At 56.0% G+C, this 17,505-nt stretch overlaps 1 protein-coding gene across 1 annotated transcript; it reads right to left on the reverse strand.

Moving 5' to 3' along the window:
* Positions 1-9,885: 9,885 nt before the first annotated feature.
* On the reverse strand, positions 9,886-14,663 carry CLDN19 (claudin 19). The gene is made up of 5 exons (XM_016205149.2): positions 14,366-14,663; positions 13,028-13,192; positions 12,841-12,925; positions 10,893-11,045; positions 9,886-10,132 (listed from the first exon to the last, which is right to left on the reverse strand). The coding sequence occupies exons 1-5, from the start codon at positions 14,586-14,588 to the stop codon at positions 10,084-10,086; spliced, it is 675 nt and encodes a 224-aa protein (XP_016060635.2). The 5' UTR covers positions 14,589-14,663; the 3' UTR covers positions 9,886-10,083.
* Between the last annotated feature and the right edge of the window lie 2,842 nt (positions 14,664-17,505).

The raw sequence follows: 17,505 nt of genomic DNA on the forward strand, positions 1-17,505 counted from the left end.
GAGGGATAGAAACATCAATGATGAGTCATTGATTGGCTGCCTCCTGCACCACCCCCACCCCCCCACCAGGGATTGAGCCCACAGCTAAGATTTTTTTTAAAGAGGGAGAAACATCAGCTTTATCTTGCATGCCCCCTACCCAGGATTGAGCCCACAACCTCGGCATGTACCCTCACCAGAATCGAACCAGTAGTCTTGGTGCACAGGATGGCACCCAATCAACAGCCACTCCAGCCAAGGCAATTCATCTTGAGTCAAATTAAATTTGGTAAAAAAAAACCTTTTTGGTGAGTGTGAGAAAAGAGATGTACAGGAATGTGTTGCTAACAACCGAATGTGTTCTGAGAAGTACATTGTTGAGTGGTTTCATCTTGTGACTATCAGAGCGCACTTAAACCTAGTGGTATAGCCTACTGATCCTAGGCTACAAACCTGTATCGAATACTGGAGGCAATTTTAACAATGGTGAGTAGGAAATGGTACAGTAAAAAATAAAGTATAAAAAATTAAAAATGGCACACCTGTGGAGGGCATTGACTGAGTGGAGCTTGCAGGACTGGGAGTTGCTCTGGGTGTCTTAATGGTGAATGAAGGCCTAGAACATTACACTACTGTAGATTTTATAAACTCTCCCGCAAACCCGCCCCCTGCTTGCTTGCTAACAGGGTCAAATAGAATGTTAAGGCTGTCCATGCTGCTCCACGAACTGGGATGTTAGCTGGATTGATTGGAAATACCGAGGAGAAACTGGCTGAGCAAGGTGTGGATCACCGGGATAGTGACTAAGGAGGGAGTAAAACTTGGCCTGGGGGTCAGAAGGAATAATTAAGATGGAGAGATAAAGGAACGGAGAGGATTGCCATGGCAACCTGGTTTTGGCTATTGCATGCTGGAGCAATAGATAAACTTCGGTATGCATAAAAACGGGTGTAGGGCTGAGGACTCAGTATTTTGACTTCAGAAATTCATATTTTGCATCATTACCCTATCTTGCTCAAAGGGCTCTCTGGCATTGAAATGGTAGAAGAAATAAAACAACCTACTTTCTACCATTACAACCAAAAAATATTTCCTAAGTACAGGAACAGGCTGACCACACTACCACAGAAAGCTTTTACTAAAGTGGCAGTGGTATTTAATACTTGTTAAGGTAGCCCCTGTGGACCTGTGTCCTTGTACAGGATCTTAGTTCCTCAATAAAGAATTTACAGCAATGTGCTCTGACCATCAAGATAGATCTGGGAGGGCTGTAGGGCTGAGGGGACAGGCTCCTCTGCTGAAACAGGTCAGTGACTGGGATGTCATCTGCACTCAAAATTGTGCTGTGGGATGGAATCTATCACCAAGTCCCACAGGTAGTGATCCCTGAAAGGTTAAGGTTGGTGGTGTATGGGCAGGCGAAATAACCATCTCAGTGAATAAATTATTTAAGGAAAAGGGGATGGGGATATCCGAAGGGAAAGGCTACACAACACTGAGTCAAAGGATATTGGGTCCATGATGGCAGCAAAAATATACTGTGAAACAAGGAAAATGTGTAGAAGTAACAGGAGAGCATAGGCTGGGCTGCCTTGGCTCACTGAGGAGTCAGAAACAGGCCTTGGAGACAGGTTCAGGGGGTAAGCCCAGGACGAGCTGCTGTTGCCCATCGCTCCCCTGGTTGCAAGTCTCGTGGGGTCCCCTCGGAGGGAAGATGGGGGATGGAGATACTGCTAGCATGCTCCCCTAGTGGGGAGTGCACACTGGGTCCTTTGTCCTGAGCTTATTTATCTCTTGCAGGTGGAAATCTTAGGGGAGGTCTCGGGAGGGTCTCAATAGAGGGTTCATCAGCTCTTTCAGGGTCATGGTCTCCACTGATTGGTCGGTGCTGGGGCAGGGGGTCATTAGTCAATGTAGCCGGTCCTGAGACAGCCACTGCACCACTTGTCTGGTTTTGCTGCTTTTTTGGGCCTGGAGCTGAAATACAACTGAGGCGTAGATGTTATCTTTAAGGATGAAGCTCAGTGGGTCCAAGCCACATGCTCAGGGTATGCTAGGGGAAGGTAGATTACCCTGGGGACAAGGTTCTTGTTTTCCCTCTTGCTAGGCAAAAGGCTTTCTGCCTTTGTGGGGTTTTGTACCTGGCCATTGTCCTTGCTCTGCTCATGTCTGTCTAACAATCACATCAGAGAAAAAATTCCTGGGCCACATTTTTTTTATTAATTTCAGAGAGGAAGGGAGAGGGAAGAGATTGAAACATCAATGATGAGAGTCATTGATCAGCTGCCTCCTGCACGCCCCCTACTGGGGATTGAGCCCGAAACCTCAGCATGTACCCCAACCAACTGTGACCTCCTGGTTCATAGATCGACACTCAACCACTGAGCCACCCTTCCATTTCTTAGAGAAAATTCAGCTCCATTATAATCTTTCTTGTTTTCTTTCTTTCTTGTGTCTCACCTGAGGATATTTCCTCCTTTGCTTTTTAGAAGAAGTAGAAGGGGGAGAAAGAGAGAAACATTGATATGAGAGAGACACATCGACTTGTTGCCTCCCGCAACACCCCAACCAGGACCAGGGATGCAGCTTGCAACTGAGGTACATGCCCGTGGCTGGAATTGAACCCAGGACCCTTCAGTCCGTGGGCTGACGATCTAACCACTGAGTCAAACCTGCCAGGGCACCATTATAATCTTATGGGACCATGGTGGTATATGTGGTCCGCCACTGACGAAACGTGGTTATGTAGTGCATCACCGTGAAATAGTTGTCTTGGGGAACAGGGAAACAAATACACTAGGGAAATAGAATTTCCACCCGGGATGGGGAGGCAGGTTGGGTCTAGTCAGGGCTTCGCCAGCTAACTTCAACAGAGAAAGAAAAGCAAAGATACTGAAAGTGAACGTAGGGCTGTAGTTGAGGGTAATGTTCCCAGCATCCACTGGCCCATCGCCACATCCAGGGGTGGGTCCTGATTAGCCAGAGCCAGTAAGAGCACAGCATTCTCTGGTGACGAGTTGGTCCAGGAGTTCGCTGGCAAGCGTTCCAAGTAGACTCTGGAGCAGGAGCAGTAATTCCAGGGCGCTGGAAGAGCGCGAAGGGGTGGGTGGGCCGAGGCTGGCACGCTTAGCCTTGAGTGCGGTGCTGTTCCTGGTGGTGCCCTGGGTTGTGGTCATGTGAGTGGCGACAGGAGGAAGAGAAACACTACTGGAAGTGAAAAGGTCAAAAATAGCCCTGGCCTGTTTGTCTCGGTGGTTAGAGCCCTCGGACTGAAGGGTCCCGGGTTCAATTCCAGCCAAGTGCACATACCTCAGTTGCAGGCTCGATCCAGTCGGGGCACATACGGGAGGCAACCAATCGCTGTCTCTCTCACGTCGATGTTTCTCTCTCTTTCTCTCCCCTCCACTCTGAGAAGTAATGGAAAAAATACCCTAGGGTGGAGATTAAAAAAAGGAAAGGAAAGGTAAAAAAATAGGAAATGGTGTTCAAAAGACCCTCTCTGTGGGCATTGAGATCACCACAGTGATGGTAGACCTAAGTGTGGAGGAAGCCATGAGGGTGACCCTGGAACTAAAATCTCCACGGGGTGCTGCTGGATGACGGGTTTAGTCTGACCGGGTGGGCTTCAAAGAATTTGACATTGAGGCCTTATGAGGGAAGGAGATGGCTTAGAAGTGGCAATGGTGTGACAGGAGACCTAGCCCACCACTAAGCGCCATGGTTCTTGGGTTAGAAGAAAAACCATCGCTGAAAGGACTCCAGGGGAGGCAGTGTCCTGGGGGTGAGCCTGGTTAGAGGCCGAGTAAGAAGGTGAAAGAACATTCAGAATCGGCAGCGACTGAATTCCGGGGGCACCGTGGAAGGTTTGGGAAGGGAGCAATATTGGGTCCGAACAGGAGTAGGTGAGAACTACAGGGAATTCAAGCAGCGGCCGCCGGAAGGGCAAGTGGAACCTCGGGCAGAGGCTGAGGCAAACCGAAGCGCAGCCGTGACAGGCTCGGTCCTGCGGCTCTGCTGGGGAAGGACTCATCGGACACCCGGGAGGCTGGCCTGTGGCTGGGAAGGAGCAGCCTCAGGAACTGGGCCTCTCCCTGCTCGGAATGGCGCCCCAGGAAGAGGAGGGCCCGCTTACATCCCTCTAATCTGGCTGCCTGCTTAATAAGGGCTATAAATCATACAGAAGTGAGTAGACTTAACTTCCACCATATTTATACCTATTTGAGTGATGTTTGAGCACCTTACAGGCTTAGGGCAACTGGCTGGTGATAGGGAATCTAGATTCTTTTTAAACAGAATACTTCTCACTTCAAAAAGATTACTCTGGGGCAAAAAAGAAAAAAAAAAGGTTTTATCAGAAGTGATCAATTTGGCCCGACCAGTGTGGCTCAGTGGTTGAGTGTCAACCCATGAACCAGGAGGTCAGGGTTCGCTTCCCAGTCAGGGCACATGCCCGGGTTGTGGGCTCGATCCCCAGTCGGGGGCGTATGGGAGGCAGCCGATCAACGGTTCTTTCTCATCATTGATGTTTCTAAATCTCTCTCCCTCTCCCTCTCTCTGAAATCAATAAAAACATTTGAAAAAAAAAGAAAAAGAAGTGACCAATTTGGACACTGTTGCAGAAGCCCATATAAACAATGAGACCTGGACCATAGCTATGGGAGTAGGAAAGGGGGCCCAATGGGAGATGTTTTCAGAAACGGAGTTGCCAGATCTGGGTGGAAGAGGGGAGAATCTGGCGTGACTGCGAACGTCGATGCCGAGGGTGCCATCTGCTGGAACAGAGAATGCCGAAGGGGCGGGGGCTGTCGGTTTACATGGAGGGCGAGGTGCTGTGGGGCATCCATGGGGAGCATGCATGAAGCTGATTTGGAGCCGAGTGGGGTAGATTGAAGCTGGATGTTTGACACTCAGCTAAGGTCAGGAAGAAGTCCCCTTACCCAAGGAGCACCTGTGAAGAGCAGAGGGGGGAGGCCCAAACTTTTGGAACAAGGCTGAGGGCATAAAAGTGATGACCAGAAAAAGATGTAGTAAGTCATAGAGTCCTAAGGAACAGAGGAAATGGCTCAGCTGGCATCAAAGCCACGAGTTCCAAGGAGGTGGAGGCTGAAAAGCACCAAGGGGACCACTGGTGCGAGTAGTCCTGGGAAAACGTGGGGGTGGGCCCCGGACTGCAGCCAATGGAGGGGTGAGTGGGGCTGCTAGTCCCACAGGCTTCCCCATCTGGGTAGCAGCCAGTCCACCCTGACAGGTCCCAGCCCAACCCCTCAGAGTAAATCCTGACATCTCGCTTTTTTCACACTCTACATCCAATGCGTCTGCAAATCCTGTTGGTTCTGCCTTTGAAACATCCAGAACCTGAGCACTTTTCTCTGCTTCCAATCATGTAGCTCATCAGCCTCCATCATCTCACCTGGATCATTGCAGTAGCCTCCGGGGTGAGCTCCCTGCCACCTTCCTTCCCACGCCCACCGCTCTCCCGTAGTCGGTTTTCAGCATAGCAGCCAGGGTGTCTCAAAAACCACGTCTGACTTGGGGCCACTTCCCTGCTTTCAGTGTCACTTCCACGTGCGCCCCCCCATCCCATTCCCATACTGCGCCCCCTGGCCTGCTCCACTCCGGCCTCAGGCCTCCCCCTCAGGCGTGCCAGGCACGCTCCCACCTCAAGGCCTTTACACTTGCTTTTCCTTCTCGCCAGGAAGACCGTTTCCCCAGGTAAGGAAATGGCTTTTCCCTCAGGTCTCTGGGTCACTGACCACTCTGACCTTGACCCCCTTTTTAACATAGCAGCCCCTCCCCGCACCCAGGCCTCCCAGCCCCTTACCCTGATCGGTTTCCCTCCAAGGCGCAGATCCTCACCTGCTGAAGGTGAGCTCTCTAAGGGCAGGGATTTTGTGTTTTGTTCACTGCTGTTCTAGCCACAGGACTAAACCAGTACAGAGTAAAAGCTCACCAGGTGTGTTGAAGCGGGATGAAGGAAGGGAGGGCTGCCGCTGGAAGGGCAGCTACGGAATTGCGACCATATTAATTTACATATTAACCAAATAGGGTGCCGGGAGAATGAAAGGGGCGCGGTTATCAATTACACTGATGGAAAGACTGCCCGGGGCAGCGTGGGAGGGGAGTTCTGGTCTCTCTAGAGACAGATAAATTTAGGGGCAGAGTTGTTTAGGATGAGATGTTTATAAGGGGAGGGAGGAGGAGCCCGCTAAGAAGACAGATTTATGCATATGGTCCAACAAAATGCCTCACTTTACCCTGTGCACAAAATTTAATTTTCATGCGTCATTTTGAGGCACCAGGAAGGAAAGTGATTTGGAGTCAGAAAACCTGAGTTCCAGTTCTGACAACGGAACCCCACCTTCCAGAGCCTCGGTATGGAGCTCACACAGAAGCCAGTACAGAACGCTGAAGCATCTCTCAGGGTATGGTCTATGGGCATCCACAGGAGAATCGACGGATTCCTGGGTCTCACCATCAAACTGCCGAACCCAACGCAGGGGAGGAGCCTCAGAATGAGCGTGTTACATCACTTTCAACAGAGATTCAAATAGTACCAGCGTCCTGAAGTTCTTTTGAGGATTACATGAAAATCAGTAAGATAAAAATACCTAAAAACCCCCAATACCTGACATTTTATTACTGCCCAATTAATCTTGGCTGTTACTATTACAGGAATATTGTAAAAATCAACTGAGATAATAGCTGTGAAAACTGTAAACTGAAAGAGTGATGGGAATGAGACTCGCAGACCTCTAACAACAGGGAACATAACTGACCCAAGATGCTTTGCTCTGAAATCTACCACCATGCTGGCCCCGAAGCCACACTCGCCAAGTGCTCCCAAGCCAGTGCGTGAGCTGGGCTGAGATTCAGAGCAGTCCTGGTCCTGGGAGACGTGGGACTCCTCGGACAGCCGACTCTGGCTCAAGGACTCCCTCAATGACTTTGCCAAATTTTCTTCAGACTGCATGGTGGCCTAGGATGTCCCACCGATACTCCTTCACGCAGGCGCCACCTGATGGCTCTCCCAGCTCCTGCCCCATTTTCTCTCACAGGTGTTTCCCTTTAAAAATCCTTGCATGGTTCATCTTATTTGGGAGTCTACTGCTTGGAGGACACAAACTAACATTTTTAAAAGTCATTAAAAAGTAAGGAGGTGAGAAAAGATTCTGGGAAGAAACCTTAAGTGTAAGCGCTAGAAATCTGTTCCCCAACCCAGCAGCAAACACACAGCAGAACTGAAGCCATTTGTAAATCTACAGTCTGTTGAAGACTTGCAACATCCAGAGAAGGTTTAGACCATAAACGCAGGTTAATTTGAGGAATTTCAGCTCTTAGCTCAGCAGCAGCTGCTCATCCCCCAGCTGCGCCCAGCCCTGTGGCAGGCAGTTGTGTACGTGCTCCTGGAGCAGCTTGCACATAGCGTGCAGGAGCCAGAGTGGGCAATAAGGACCCTGTCCTGCAGATAATAGGGATCAGTGTTCTGATTGCGGACCGCTGTTTCTCAAGGAGGCGCAGACACAGAGGCAGCAGCCATTGTCCCACCCACCCCATTGTTGCATGTCTCTCCTCCAGCTGAAGTGACTTCCAGGGGACATGAAGGCCTGCTGCCTCCCTCCACCCCATTCATTTTAGTCTTGTTCTCCTTTTGGGAGCCTGGCATTAAAGACTAGGGGGCAATCAAAAGAAATCACATATATGGGGGAAAGTAGAAAGTCACTGCAGACACCCAAGGAAAGTCACAGGCTCAGGTAAGACCCAAAAAGACCTTAAACTTACTCATTAGGCTGATCCTTGGCATATTTACTTATTTGTTCAATCCTGTTATATGTAACCAATCTCCACCCCTGCCAGCCGAGGACTCCTCAGCTTTGTGGTGACCTAGAGGGAGAGGGAGTGCTTCTCGGGTTTTGACTTGGTCACACCATAGCCAGCGCATCCGTCCCAACATCTCCCAAGTCCTAGAACTGCAGCACCTGGTTCTATCCTTTCTAACAAGACCCAGAACAGACGCTTAACCCTTGGATACACCACTTACAAGTAACACCTGTGAAACACCACCCTCGAGAACGCTGGTGGACCCCTAACTGTTTCCCAGTCCAGTCCCGCCCCGTATCCTGGACTGGGGAACACAGCCCTGAGCCCTGCCTCCTGTCTCCTTTCTTTTCTCAAAACCTGGTGCCACAGCACTGGCCTCTATGTGCGGGAGGGGGTGGGGCAGCGGACCCTTGCTCAGGAACAATCCTGAGCCTCTGGTAGACCCCGAACCTTAAGAGACCACACCCAGTTTCCTGGCCAGCTGCTTGGTTGCCAGATCCCCAGCCTGGGGCAGAGAGATGGCGCCTCTGGGCCCCACACCCCACCCTGCTCAGCACGCCGGCGACAGGAGCCTTCACCGCGACGCTCAGTCTCCGGGTCTCAGGTGCGGTGTTAGTCGGGCCTCTTCTGGCTGTGCGTGGGAGAAATCACACTCAAAGTTGTGTCAGCAACGGGTTTGTTTATTGGGAGACTGCGGGACTCCGTGGAACAGCCTGGTCTCAGGAAAGGCAGAGGGAGGCAGGGCTTCGCGTTTCTTCTCACCTCTTCTTGTGGGGGCCTTTCTCCCCCTGAGACCCCCTCACAGGGGTGCTGACCACACACAGCAGTCCCTTGGCAGATGCCTGAACTCTGACGCTGAGTCCACCAGAGGCCCATTAAGTGGGGATGTCGGGGGTGGGTCCTGGGCATCAGCCGCCCAGGTGGCTCGAATGAGCAGCCCGAGACGAGAAGGACTGAGGTATAGCTCAGGCACCCGACAGGCGCTTTTCGTAGGTCTCATTCATGGCTGGAAGGGCGGGAGTCCAGGAGACCCATTTAGGGGCACCCTCTGGCCCTCCTCTGGCCACCCCCTCTGGCCATAGGCTGGACAGGCGTCATGACACAGCCATTCCCGAGGCTCCCCACGGATGTGCGGCCGCTGCCCAGCCAGGGAGCCGCACGGATGATCCCACAGCAGCTCCCCCCCCAGAGTGTCCACGTCGGTCCTCTTGTCAGAGGTCATCCCTCAGAGTCAAGCTCAGGGGGATGGCTGAGTTGTGTCCTTGGGATTTGTGACTTGGTGAGAGAGGTGGTCACAAGGCGGTGGGGGAGGCCGGAAGGAGGCTGGCCGAGGAGCGCATGGGGCAGGCGGGGGCAGCCACTGCCAGGTCTTCCACGTGGGAGAGAGAAGGCGGTGGCCAAGGGAGACTCGGGGCCCGGGGGGATGTTTGGGGTGGGAGAGACCTGAGCATGAGGGGAGGGGCTGATCTGGGTTCATCTTCCCTGCATTCCTCCCAGGACCCCCCGTTGGGTGCCTGTCCTTGAGGACCGAAGCCCTTTCTCTCCGCCTGCGCCTCGGAGTGAGGCTGGAGCTCCCCGCAGCCTGGGCGACCCCGAGCTGCTCCCTCTGCCCTGGGCCTAGGCCAGGGATGTAGCGGGGCTTCAGCAGGCTGGAGGAGAGGAAGGCCGGAGCGGAAAGGGGCGGCCCTGGGGTGACAGCAGAGCTTGGGGCTTTTAACCTTCCTCAGGATGGTCCTAATGCCTGAAAGGCCCTAATGTCCTTCTCCCCAGCCCCTTCTCCACTTAGGGATCCTACAGTGTTCCTTCACCCCGGCTCTGACCCCAGAACCCAGCTGGAGGGCCTCCTCCCAGGGGCAGGCGGAGTAGCAGGGGTGGGGCTGTGTCTCTCTTTAGACCAAGGATTCCCTGACCTCCGGACCGGTGCCCAGGGCTGAGCCAGGCCTCAGGGTGGGTGGGGTCTCCCAGGTGGGTGGGGTCTCTCATCAAGGAGATACTGGTGCCAACCCAAGGCCAGGCTGGCGAGGTTACTGGGCAGGTGACAGGAACCCTGATTAGCCTTAGCCATGCTGTGTAAACCTACCTGGACCTCTGTCTCCCCATCTTTATGCCCAACAACCCCAGGGACCAGCTCCGACATCTCTGAGCCAGCCCCCACCCTGGCCATGCCCGGGACAGATCAAATGACACCATACTTGGGGCTGGATGTTCACGTCTCTCTTTCCAAAAAACACCAAACATACAGTCTAGGTGTGGCAGGGAGACAGAGCCAGGCTGGGGGCCTGGGCATTACACACCCAGGGGGGCCTTGGAGGAGGCAGACAATTTAAGAACTGGTCTGAAAGTCAAAAGAGAGGACAGTTGGTTAGTGGGGTGAGCAGTAGTGGGGGAAGGAAGGGTAGGGACTGTGGGGTTCAGGCCCAGGCCCAGGGACTGGCCAGTGGGGTCAGACCTGGGCCCTCACAGCATCCCTTCCTGGGCCCATTCCCGGGGACAGGGGTGGCACTGCCGGGCCTAGCCCTTGGTGTGGGTGTCCACCCAATGCTGGGCATGCTGGAGGAGCTGAGACCTGAACTCAGGGTGGGGCTCAGCCTCTTGGTCTCTCTGAACCTGTTTCTTCATGTGTGATGTGGGGACATTCGTCATCCCAGCACTGCCTCCTTCATGGGGTGTCTGTGAGGAGCCGAGGGCTCTGGACAACCCAGGGCACTACACCAAGATCCATGTGTATTGCTATGTCCCCAGGGTCCAGCACAGTGTAGACACTCAGGTACCCTTCAGTGAGTAAATGAGCCTCCAGTGAAAGGGCCGGCACCTGGGCTGTGGGGAAACACACAGGTGCCATGAGACTGTGTGGACAGGCCATGCCTGCACCTGGGCAGGTGGTGCACCTGTGGGCTAGGTCCCGCCTCTGGCCTCTCTGAGGTCTGGGTCTCGGTCTCAAAGTGAAGGGTGGATGCCTGTGTTGGGGACAGCTGCTAAGAGCCCTAACTGAGCTCAGGGGACATCCTGTGTCCTACTGGCCCTCTCAGAGCTCTGCAGGGCCCACTGAGTGCCGGTGGGAGGCTGCTGGCTGGGGCTGATGGGCTCAGACGTACTCTCTGGCCGTAGTTGAGGGGCCCGGCCGGTAGGGCTGTGGGCTGCTGTTGACTCTCTCAGGCTCTGGGCACGTGCAGCAGAGGAAGGAGCCCCCCAGCATGGCCAGGCCGGCAGAGGCCCAGCCCACGAACAAAGCCGGGCCAAACTCGTACCTGCAAGGAGTAGGGAGGATGCCATCAGGTGTGGCTGCAGCCCCAGGCCTCCACAGTCCTCACCAGGGGCTCCCTAGCCTGGGCCCCGGCCGGGGAGGCAGGGCGTGGGGAGCCGAGACTGGGGGCTTCACAAGCCTCAGCAGCCTCCCCAGAAGAGCTGGGGTGAACGCTCGCCTTCCTCTGCCCCACCCCAGCAGGTCGGCCCCACCAGGGACACCCAGATCCCTGGGGAGGAGGGGCTGCTCCGTGCAACCCCAGGCCCCTTTCCTCCTCCGGCCAGTGGAGGGGGCATGGGAGGGCCCACAGGGAGAGCGGGGCAATCGCTGCCGTATCTCTTAGTCACAGTCTGAGCCACAGGTTCCCAGCCAGGGATCCCCACTGCCCTCTGGGGAAGGGCAGGCCCCTCTCCCTGGCACTCCAGGATCTCCAGGCGCAGCCATGCCAACCAGCCCGCCGGTCTCTGCGGTACCCTGGGTCTCCCCGTTCGGTGCCTTTGCCCGAGGCGCCCCCTCCTGGAGCAGCCCCCATTCTGCTCCTCCTGTGCTCCGCCGTCCGGGCCCCGCTAAGAAGCTACCTCTGAATTGCACCGACTCTCACTAGGTGCCCATTCAGTCCCCTGCTTGTTTGGCTCCCTGGGGAGGGCTCAAGAGCAGACAACACCTGATTTGTCCGTATCTCCAGGGCCCAGCATAGGGCCTGCCACCCAGGCGGCCTTGGGACTGTTGCAGGGATGAAGGGACAGTGCCAGCCTGACACCCCCAATCTGAGCTGCCTCTTACTTGGCAGGTCTTCATGGCCAGAGCTGCCAGTCTCAGGGAAGGAGCCGCACATCTGAGGTCTCATTTTTCTTTCCTCTCCACACCTCTGCCTCCTCCAGGGAGCCCTCCCAACTGCAACAGCCCAGGCATCTTTTCTCATCCTCCCTCTGCCCTCCCACTCCCCCACTTCCCTGCACCCCCACACCAGACCTGTGAGGATGTCGGAGGTTGAGATTGTCCCATTCTCTGCTCCTGGTAGAGCTGAGAGGTGAAGGAGGAGCCATAGGGACCCAGGCCCTTCGCAGAGCCCCCTCTTCAGTCCCCACACCTTGGCCTTACATGTCCTGACCATTCTGCTGTGTAAATATCTCTGACCTGCTCTTCACTGCTAGCCCCCTGGCCCAAGCCCTCTGCTCCAGACCTTTGCAACAGCACCTTGCTGGTCTTGCCCCTTCCCCACCTTTTTCACGCCACAGCTAGATGGACTGTCAGCTGCCTGGGGAGCAAGACCCTCCTATGGCTGCAAGGCCCTCCATGATCTGCCCTATCTCTTCTCTAGTCTCACCTGCCCCCCTTCTCACCCAAAGGAACGACTGCCTCCTGCAGGAATAATGCAGCTCGGCTTGGCTGAGTGCTCTCCGGGGCCCAGGCACTGTACTGAGCCCTTACCTGCATATCTCATGAACACTGACTACCACATGTGAGCTGGTCCTTGGGTCCTAGCTCCATTTTACAGGGAGGAAACCTGGCACAGAAAGGTTAAGGAACTAGCCAGTCACAGCCAGCATGTCCAGAGCTGGGATTTAAGCCCAGAGCCAGGTGCCAGGAACTTAGCTCCTGGGGTATCCTCTACAGGCCCCCTGACCCTCTGGAGGGCCCAGCCACACCCTGCCTGGGTCCCTGCTCCAGAGAGCTTCTCAGTGACAGCACCTGTTTCCCCCTCTAAGTGCCCTGCAGGATAAAGGCCAGTGGCCCCAGAGGCAGTGGAAAGGGAGGCCCAGCCTGTCCCCTGGCCCAAGCCATGCCTTGGCACTCACCTGGCATTGACAGGTGTGCTCGGGTTGAAGAACTCTTGGGTCACCAGGGTGGCATACCATGAGACTGCAGTCAAGGTGCAGAGGCCTAAGGACAAAAGAAGGGGTGATCAGCTCTGGCCCCAGCTGGCACCATGGCAGGGCTACCTGTCATGACCAAGATGGTGGAGAAGGAGCCAAGAGCACTCACCTGCCAAGAGGAAGAGGGCACCCCCGGAGATGGCAATGCGGCCCTTGGCGATGGGGTTGCTGTCTCCGACCCGGGTGCACTTCATGCCAACCACACTGAGGACCATGGCCACAAAGCCCAGTAGCACTGCCACCACCATCAGGGCTCGTGCTGACTGGATGTGACCTGGGGGGTGGGAGGGACTGAGTTGGTGGTGGGAGGAGTGGGTGGAGGGGGGAAGCCCAGGCTGGGAGGGGCTGGAGCAGGAGCTGGAAGCTCCTCGATGGGCACCTGGGCAGGTGTGAGGGGGTAGTGAAGAAGGGGCAGGGCCGAGCTTCCCTGTATAACCCCATCATTCACTCTCACTCTCAGGCTCCTCTGGGTGGCATGTGGAGACTGGGCAGTTGGAGTTCTCTCATCAGCCGCTTTCTGGCTAGGGACTCCCTTTTGGGCCTGACCTACCCCACCCAAGCAGCAGAGGCAGCTTCTCCTGGAGACTTTCAGTTTTGGCAAAAGGAGGAACTGAGAGAGGCTGAGACCCAACTCAGCCCAGGTGGCCCTCGGGCAGGGATGACAACCCCCACTGGCCATCCTGATTCTGGTCACTTTCCCTTCTTCCCTTTGAGTCACCCATGGCAGTCGTGTGCCTGCTGCTTGGGTCAGTTCTGGGCCAGGGGGCAGCTCAGGGAGGCCAGATGACCTCCTGGATCGGAGTGGCGGGGGCCATGTGATGGCAGCCTGGCTCTGGCCTGTGGGCCCTGGGCAGAGGGTGGGTGGGTGGCCCCAAGCCAGGGACAGGGCTGCAGTGGTGCCTGTTTATGAGCCAACTTTTCAGGCTCAATTCCACACCCTAGGAGGAGGCAGAGAGGGACCTGTGGCCCGAGCACCTGTGTGTGCACATACATGTGCGTGTGTGTGCACGTGTGTGGGTGCACCTGCGTGCGGCATGCTTTTCTAGCTGGTGGGGCCAGTGTGTGTGTGTGTGTGTGTGTGTGTGTGTAAAGCATGGGGAGAAGTGGAGGGAGGGTCCCTACTGAGCCTTTCTGGGTGCCAGGCAGTCATCTCACCTGGCCCTCCCACCAGCCTGTAAAACCATAGTGCTCCCTTTACACATGAAGATGTAGGAACACAGAGGGTCAGTGGCTTTTCAAGGTTACAGTGGCAGAACTGGGATCTGGACCCATGGCTGCCAGGACCTAGAGCCCCTGCCCGTTGTGGGGCACCGGGCTAGCCTAGGTTTTCAAACGTACAAGGGCCAGAAAGCTGGAGAGTGAAGCCCCGTGCGGATGGCCTGTGTGAGAGCTTGCTCCGGGCCCCCCTCCCCGCGTCCCGCCCTGGCCCAGCCGGCATGAGGCCTACCTTCCAGGGCGAGCAGTGAGTCGTAGAGCTTGCACTGCACCTGCCCAGTGCTCTGGGAGGCGCAGGACATCCAGAGCCCTTCGTAGAGGCCCACGGCGGTGATGATGGCGTCGCCCGCATAGGAGGACTGCTTCCATTGTGGGAGGGCTGTGCTGGCGATGATGCCCACCCAGCCACCCAGGGCCAGGAAATAGCCCAGGAGCTGGAGGCCCGAGTTGGCCATGGCCCAGGGGAGGGGTCTGGGAGTCCCAGAGCTCAGAGCTGGGCCAGGACCCCTGGGGGGGCTGGGGTCATGGCCAGGCGAGCCAGGCTGCTGGGCAGGGGTTGGGGTGCAGCGATGGGAAGAAGCTGAGGGGAGAGGTGGCGGCCCGGTCCCGGGAGCGGCAAAGCCAGCGGCTGAGGCTCCAGAATGCAGGGGGAGCCGAGGCGCTGGCAAGGCCAGGGGCCCGCCCACGGCAGCCTGCTAAGCAGGGCAGGTCCCAGCAAAGCTCCTGCCCGGCCCCGGGGGGAGCTGGCCATGGAGCAGGTGGGTGCCCCTGTCCCCGCCCCCAGGGACAGGGAAGGGAGGGGCCAGGAGGAGGGACCCTGCTTGTCCTCAGGGCCTTTCTGCCAGGGAAGCCCCTTTAGGAACCTGAAGCCAGTGCCCTGAAATTCTCCTAATTCCTACCCTGAGCACCAGCCCTGAGGTGACAGACTCTGCTCCTGCGTGGCTGAACTGACCCTGAGGGCTTTCGGTTCTCTGCCTGTAGGACAGAAAGGAAATGGAATTCCAATTTGCAGCAGGTAAGACTAGAGCAAGACATCAGGGAGACGTCTCTGAGGCCCGATATGGAGAGGCTGGGCTGGGGAAAGGATGTTGGGGAGAGGGGGTCCTGGGTACTGGGGGGCCATGTGTATCAAAACCAGGGGAGACCAGACCAGGGAATATGCACTGTGGGGCCTGTTTGAGATATGAGTTTGGCAGAAGAGGGGCCCCATCAAGGCTGGGCCAGACCTGGCCACTGGTCAGCAAGGGGCCTGGCAGGGAGGGAGTTGGGAGATAGCACCGACCTCCTGGCCTCAGCCTGAAGGAAGACAGACTGTTCAGCCCATTAATCCCCTTGCTGGCTGGCTTAGCAGCTCCTGCTGGGGCCAGAGGCACCAGGCCCTGGCCCCCAGCTCCAGGACAGCTTGGTGGGGAGGGAGCCCTGGCCTCTGCACATTCCTGGGGTTCAGGCTTCCCCTCCTCCCACCCACCTTCCCCTCTCACTCCCACCCCAGCTCAGCCCTCTGGAGCAGGAGAATATTTAACTCTCCTGGACCTCATTAGCAATCCCCTCACGTTCAATTTGGCTGTGGGTGCAGGGGGAATGTCACAACCCTGCTCCCACTCCTGCCAGCCTCCTCCAGCCGCCCCCTCATCTCCAGGGACTGGCCACCTGCTTTTGCCAGACTGCACTGGGGGAATGCAGGGTCCTGCTGTTGACCACCCCAGCTTCGTTCCCCCCAGCCTCAGCCCCCTTCCACAGGGACACATCCCCAGCCTGCACCCTTGCATTCTTCACGTGGCTATGCAAACGAGAGGGTGCCAGGCACTGCGCAGACAATGGCTGCCCTGTGTGCCCGCGCAAGGCGTGGGCCCCTGGTATGGCCTAGAGCTCCAGCCCTTGGGTGCTGGGGGAGCAGCCAGCCCTCCGAAGGGTCAGGGGTGGGTGCTGTTTGGCCTGCAGTTCCGAACACTGGGCCCCCCGTGGCCCTCCCTGCTGGGAAGGCCAGAGCCACATGGGTCTGTGTACTTGGGAAGGCCTGTGGGTCCTAAAAATCAGGCAGAGGGTCTAAATAGTTGTAGAGAAGTCAGCGCTGAGCTCAGATTTCTCTTCCTCTACAGACGATGCTGAGAAGGCACAATCCAGGGGAGCCAACGACATTGTGGGAGCCCAGAGTGGACACGCCTGGGGACCCATTGAATACCTGGTGCAGGTCTGAACTTTAGTATCAAGGCCACATGGAAACCAAGTGTCAGAGCCACACAGGCCCTCAAGACCATGGCTGCAAACCCTCTGTTGATGAGTGAGGGAGCTGAGAGCCAAAGAGGCCACGTGGGTGGCGGTCTCCAGGACAAAAGTCTCAGGGCTCTGGGGTCTCAGAGGATGTGTGCCTGAGCCTCCATCCTGGACACCCCAGAGCCTCACTCACACCAGGACCCAGAGACATCTGTGATCCAGGGCAACACATCTCCCTCCGAAGGCCTCTGTTGATCCCTTCTTGTTATTTGAGATCTTGAGTCTGTTCTATCCAAAAGTCCCCTGATGGCCTTCCTTTCTCAGTGTTCCAAAGCCTCTCAGCATTCAGGTCCTGCTCTTGGAGTGGCATTCCCTACCTGATGGAGCTTCTCCACCCAGGGTTTCTGCCACCCTGGTGTCCGCCCTCCCCCCACTCCAGCCCAGTGACTCCCAGGCATGCTGGACAGCACCCAGCCTCCATCAAGAGCTAACTGGAAACTGCCCCGAGGTGTCACACTTCACTGTTTAACAAGTGTTTCCACATACATTACAAGAAGCTTAGGGTGCTAGCTTTACCTCTGCTACTGAAAGCTGTGTGACATTAGGCAAGTCCCTTAGCTTCTCTGGACCTGGTTCCTCAATGGAAAAGTAGGGCTAATACACTTGCCCTGTCTGGTTTGTGACGATATTTACAGGGATCAAATAATGGGTGAGACGTCCTTTTGGAAAACATAATATGACTGAAGAAATGTGGCCAATGAAAGCTCTGTTCCCAAGACTCCCTCCTGGCAGGGTCTCCCCTTTTTGGCCCCTCTTCCCGGGTGTGGGTGACTGACTGTGGCTGAAGACCCACTGCCACTTCCTGCCTGTCAAAGCCAGGCAGAGAGTGGGCTGTGTTGATCATGGCTGGTTGGCATGAGGATTACACGTTTTTGCTTCCCTCCCAGTGGAACGCTGGAGCCCTTCCCGGGTCCTCTCCTGCTGACAGTAAGGAGAGTCTGACTCGGTTGCCATCCAGCACATTCTCTGCAGCCACCACCTGAAACATTGGAGGTGGAGCTGGTCTTACTGTCCCCCACTCAGCCTTTCTTGCAGAACCACAGGCTTGGAATGGAGAGGACTCGCCTCAGGCCACACAGCTAGAAAGCGGTGCAGCCA

This window comes from Miniopterus natalensis, chromosome 9, assembly GCF_054644295.1.
Source record: "Miniopterus natalensis isolate mMinNat1 chromosome 9, mMinNat1.hap1, whole genome shotgun sequence".
Lineage (NCBI taxonomy): Eukaryota > Metazoa > Chordata > Mammalia > Chiroptera > Miniopteridae > Miniopterus > Miniopterus natalensis.

Coding starts and splice junctions, on each gene's coding strand:
- CLDN19 (XM_016205149.2), bottom strand. CDS start 14,588: ATGGCCAACTCGGGCCTCCAGCTCCTGGGCTATTTCCTGGCCCTGGGT. Junction 13,193..14,365: donor CTCACTGCTCGCCCTGGAAG/GTAGGCCTCATG, acceptor CCCACCCCCCAG/GTCACATCCAGTCAGCACGA. Junction 11,046..12,840: donor AGCACACCTGTCAATGCCAG/GTGAGTGCCAAG, acceptor TACTCCTTGCAG/GTACGAGTTTGGCCCGGCTT.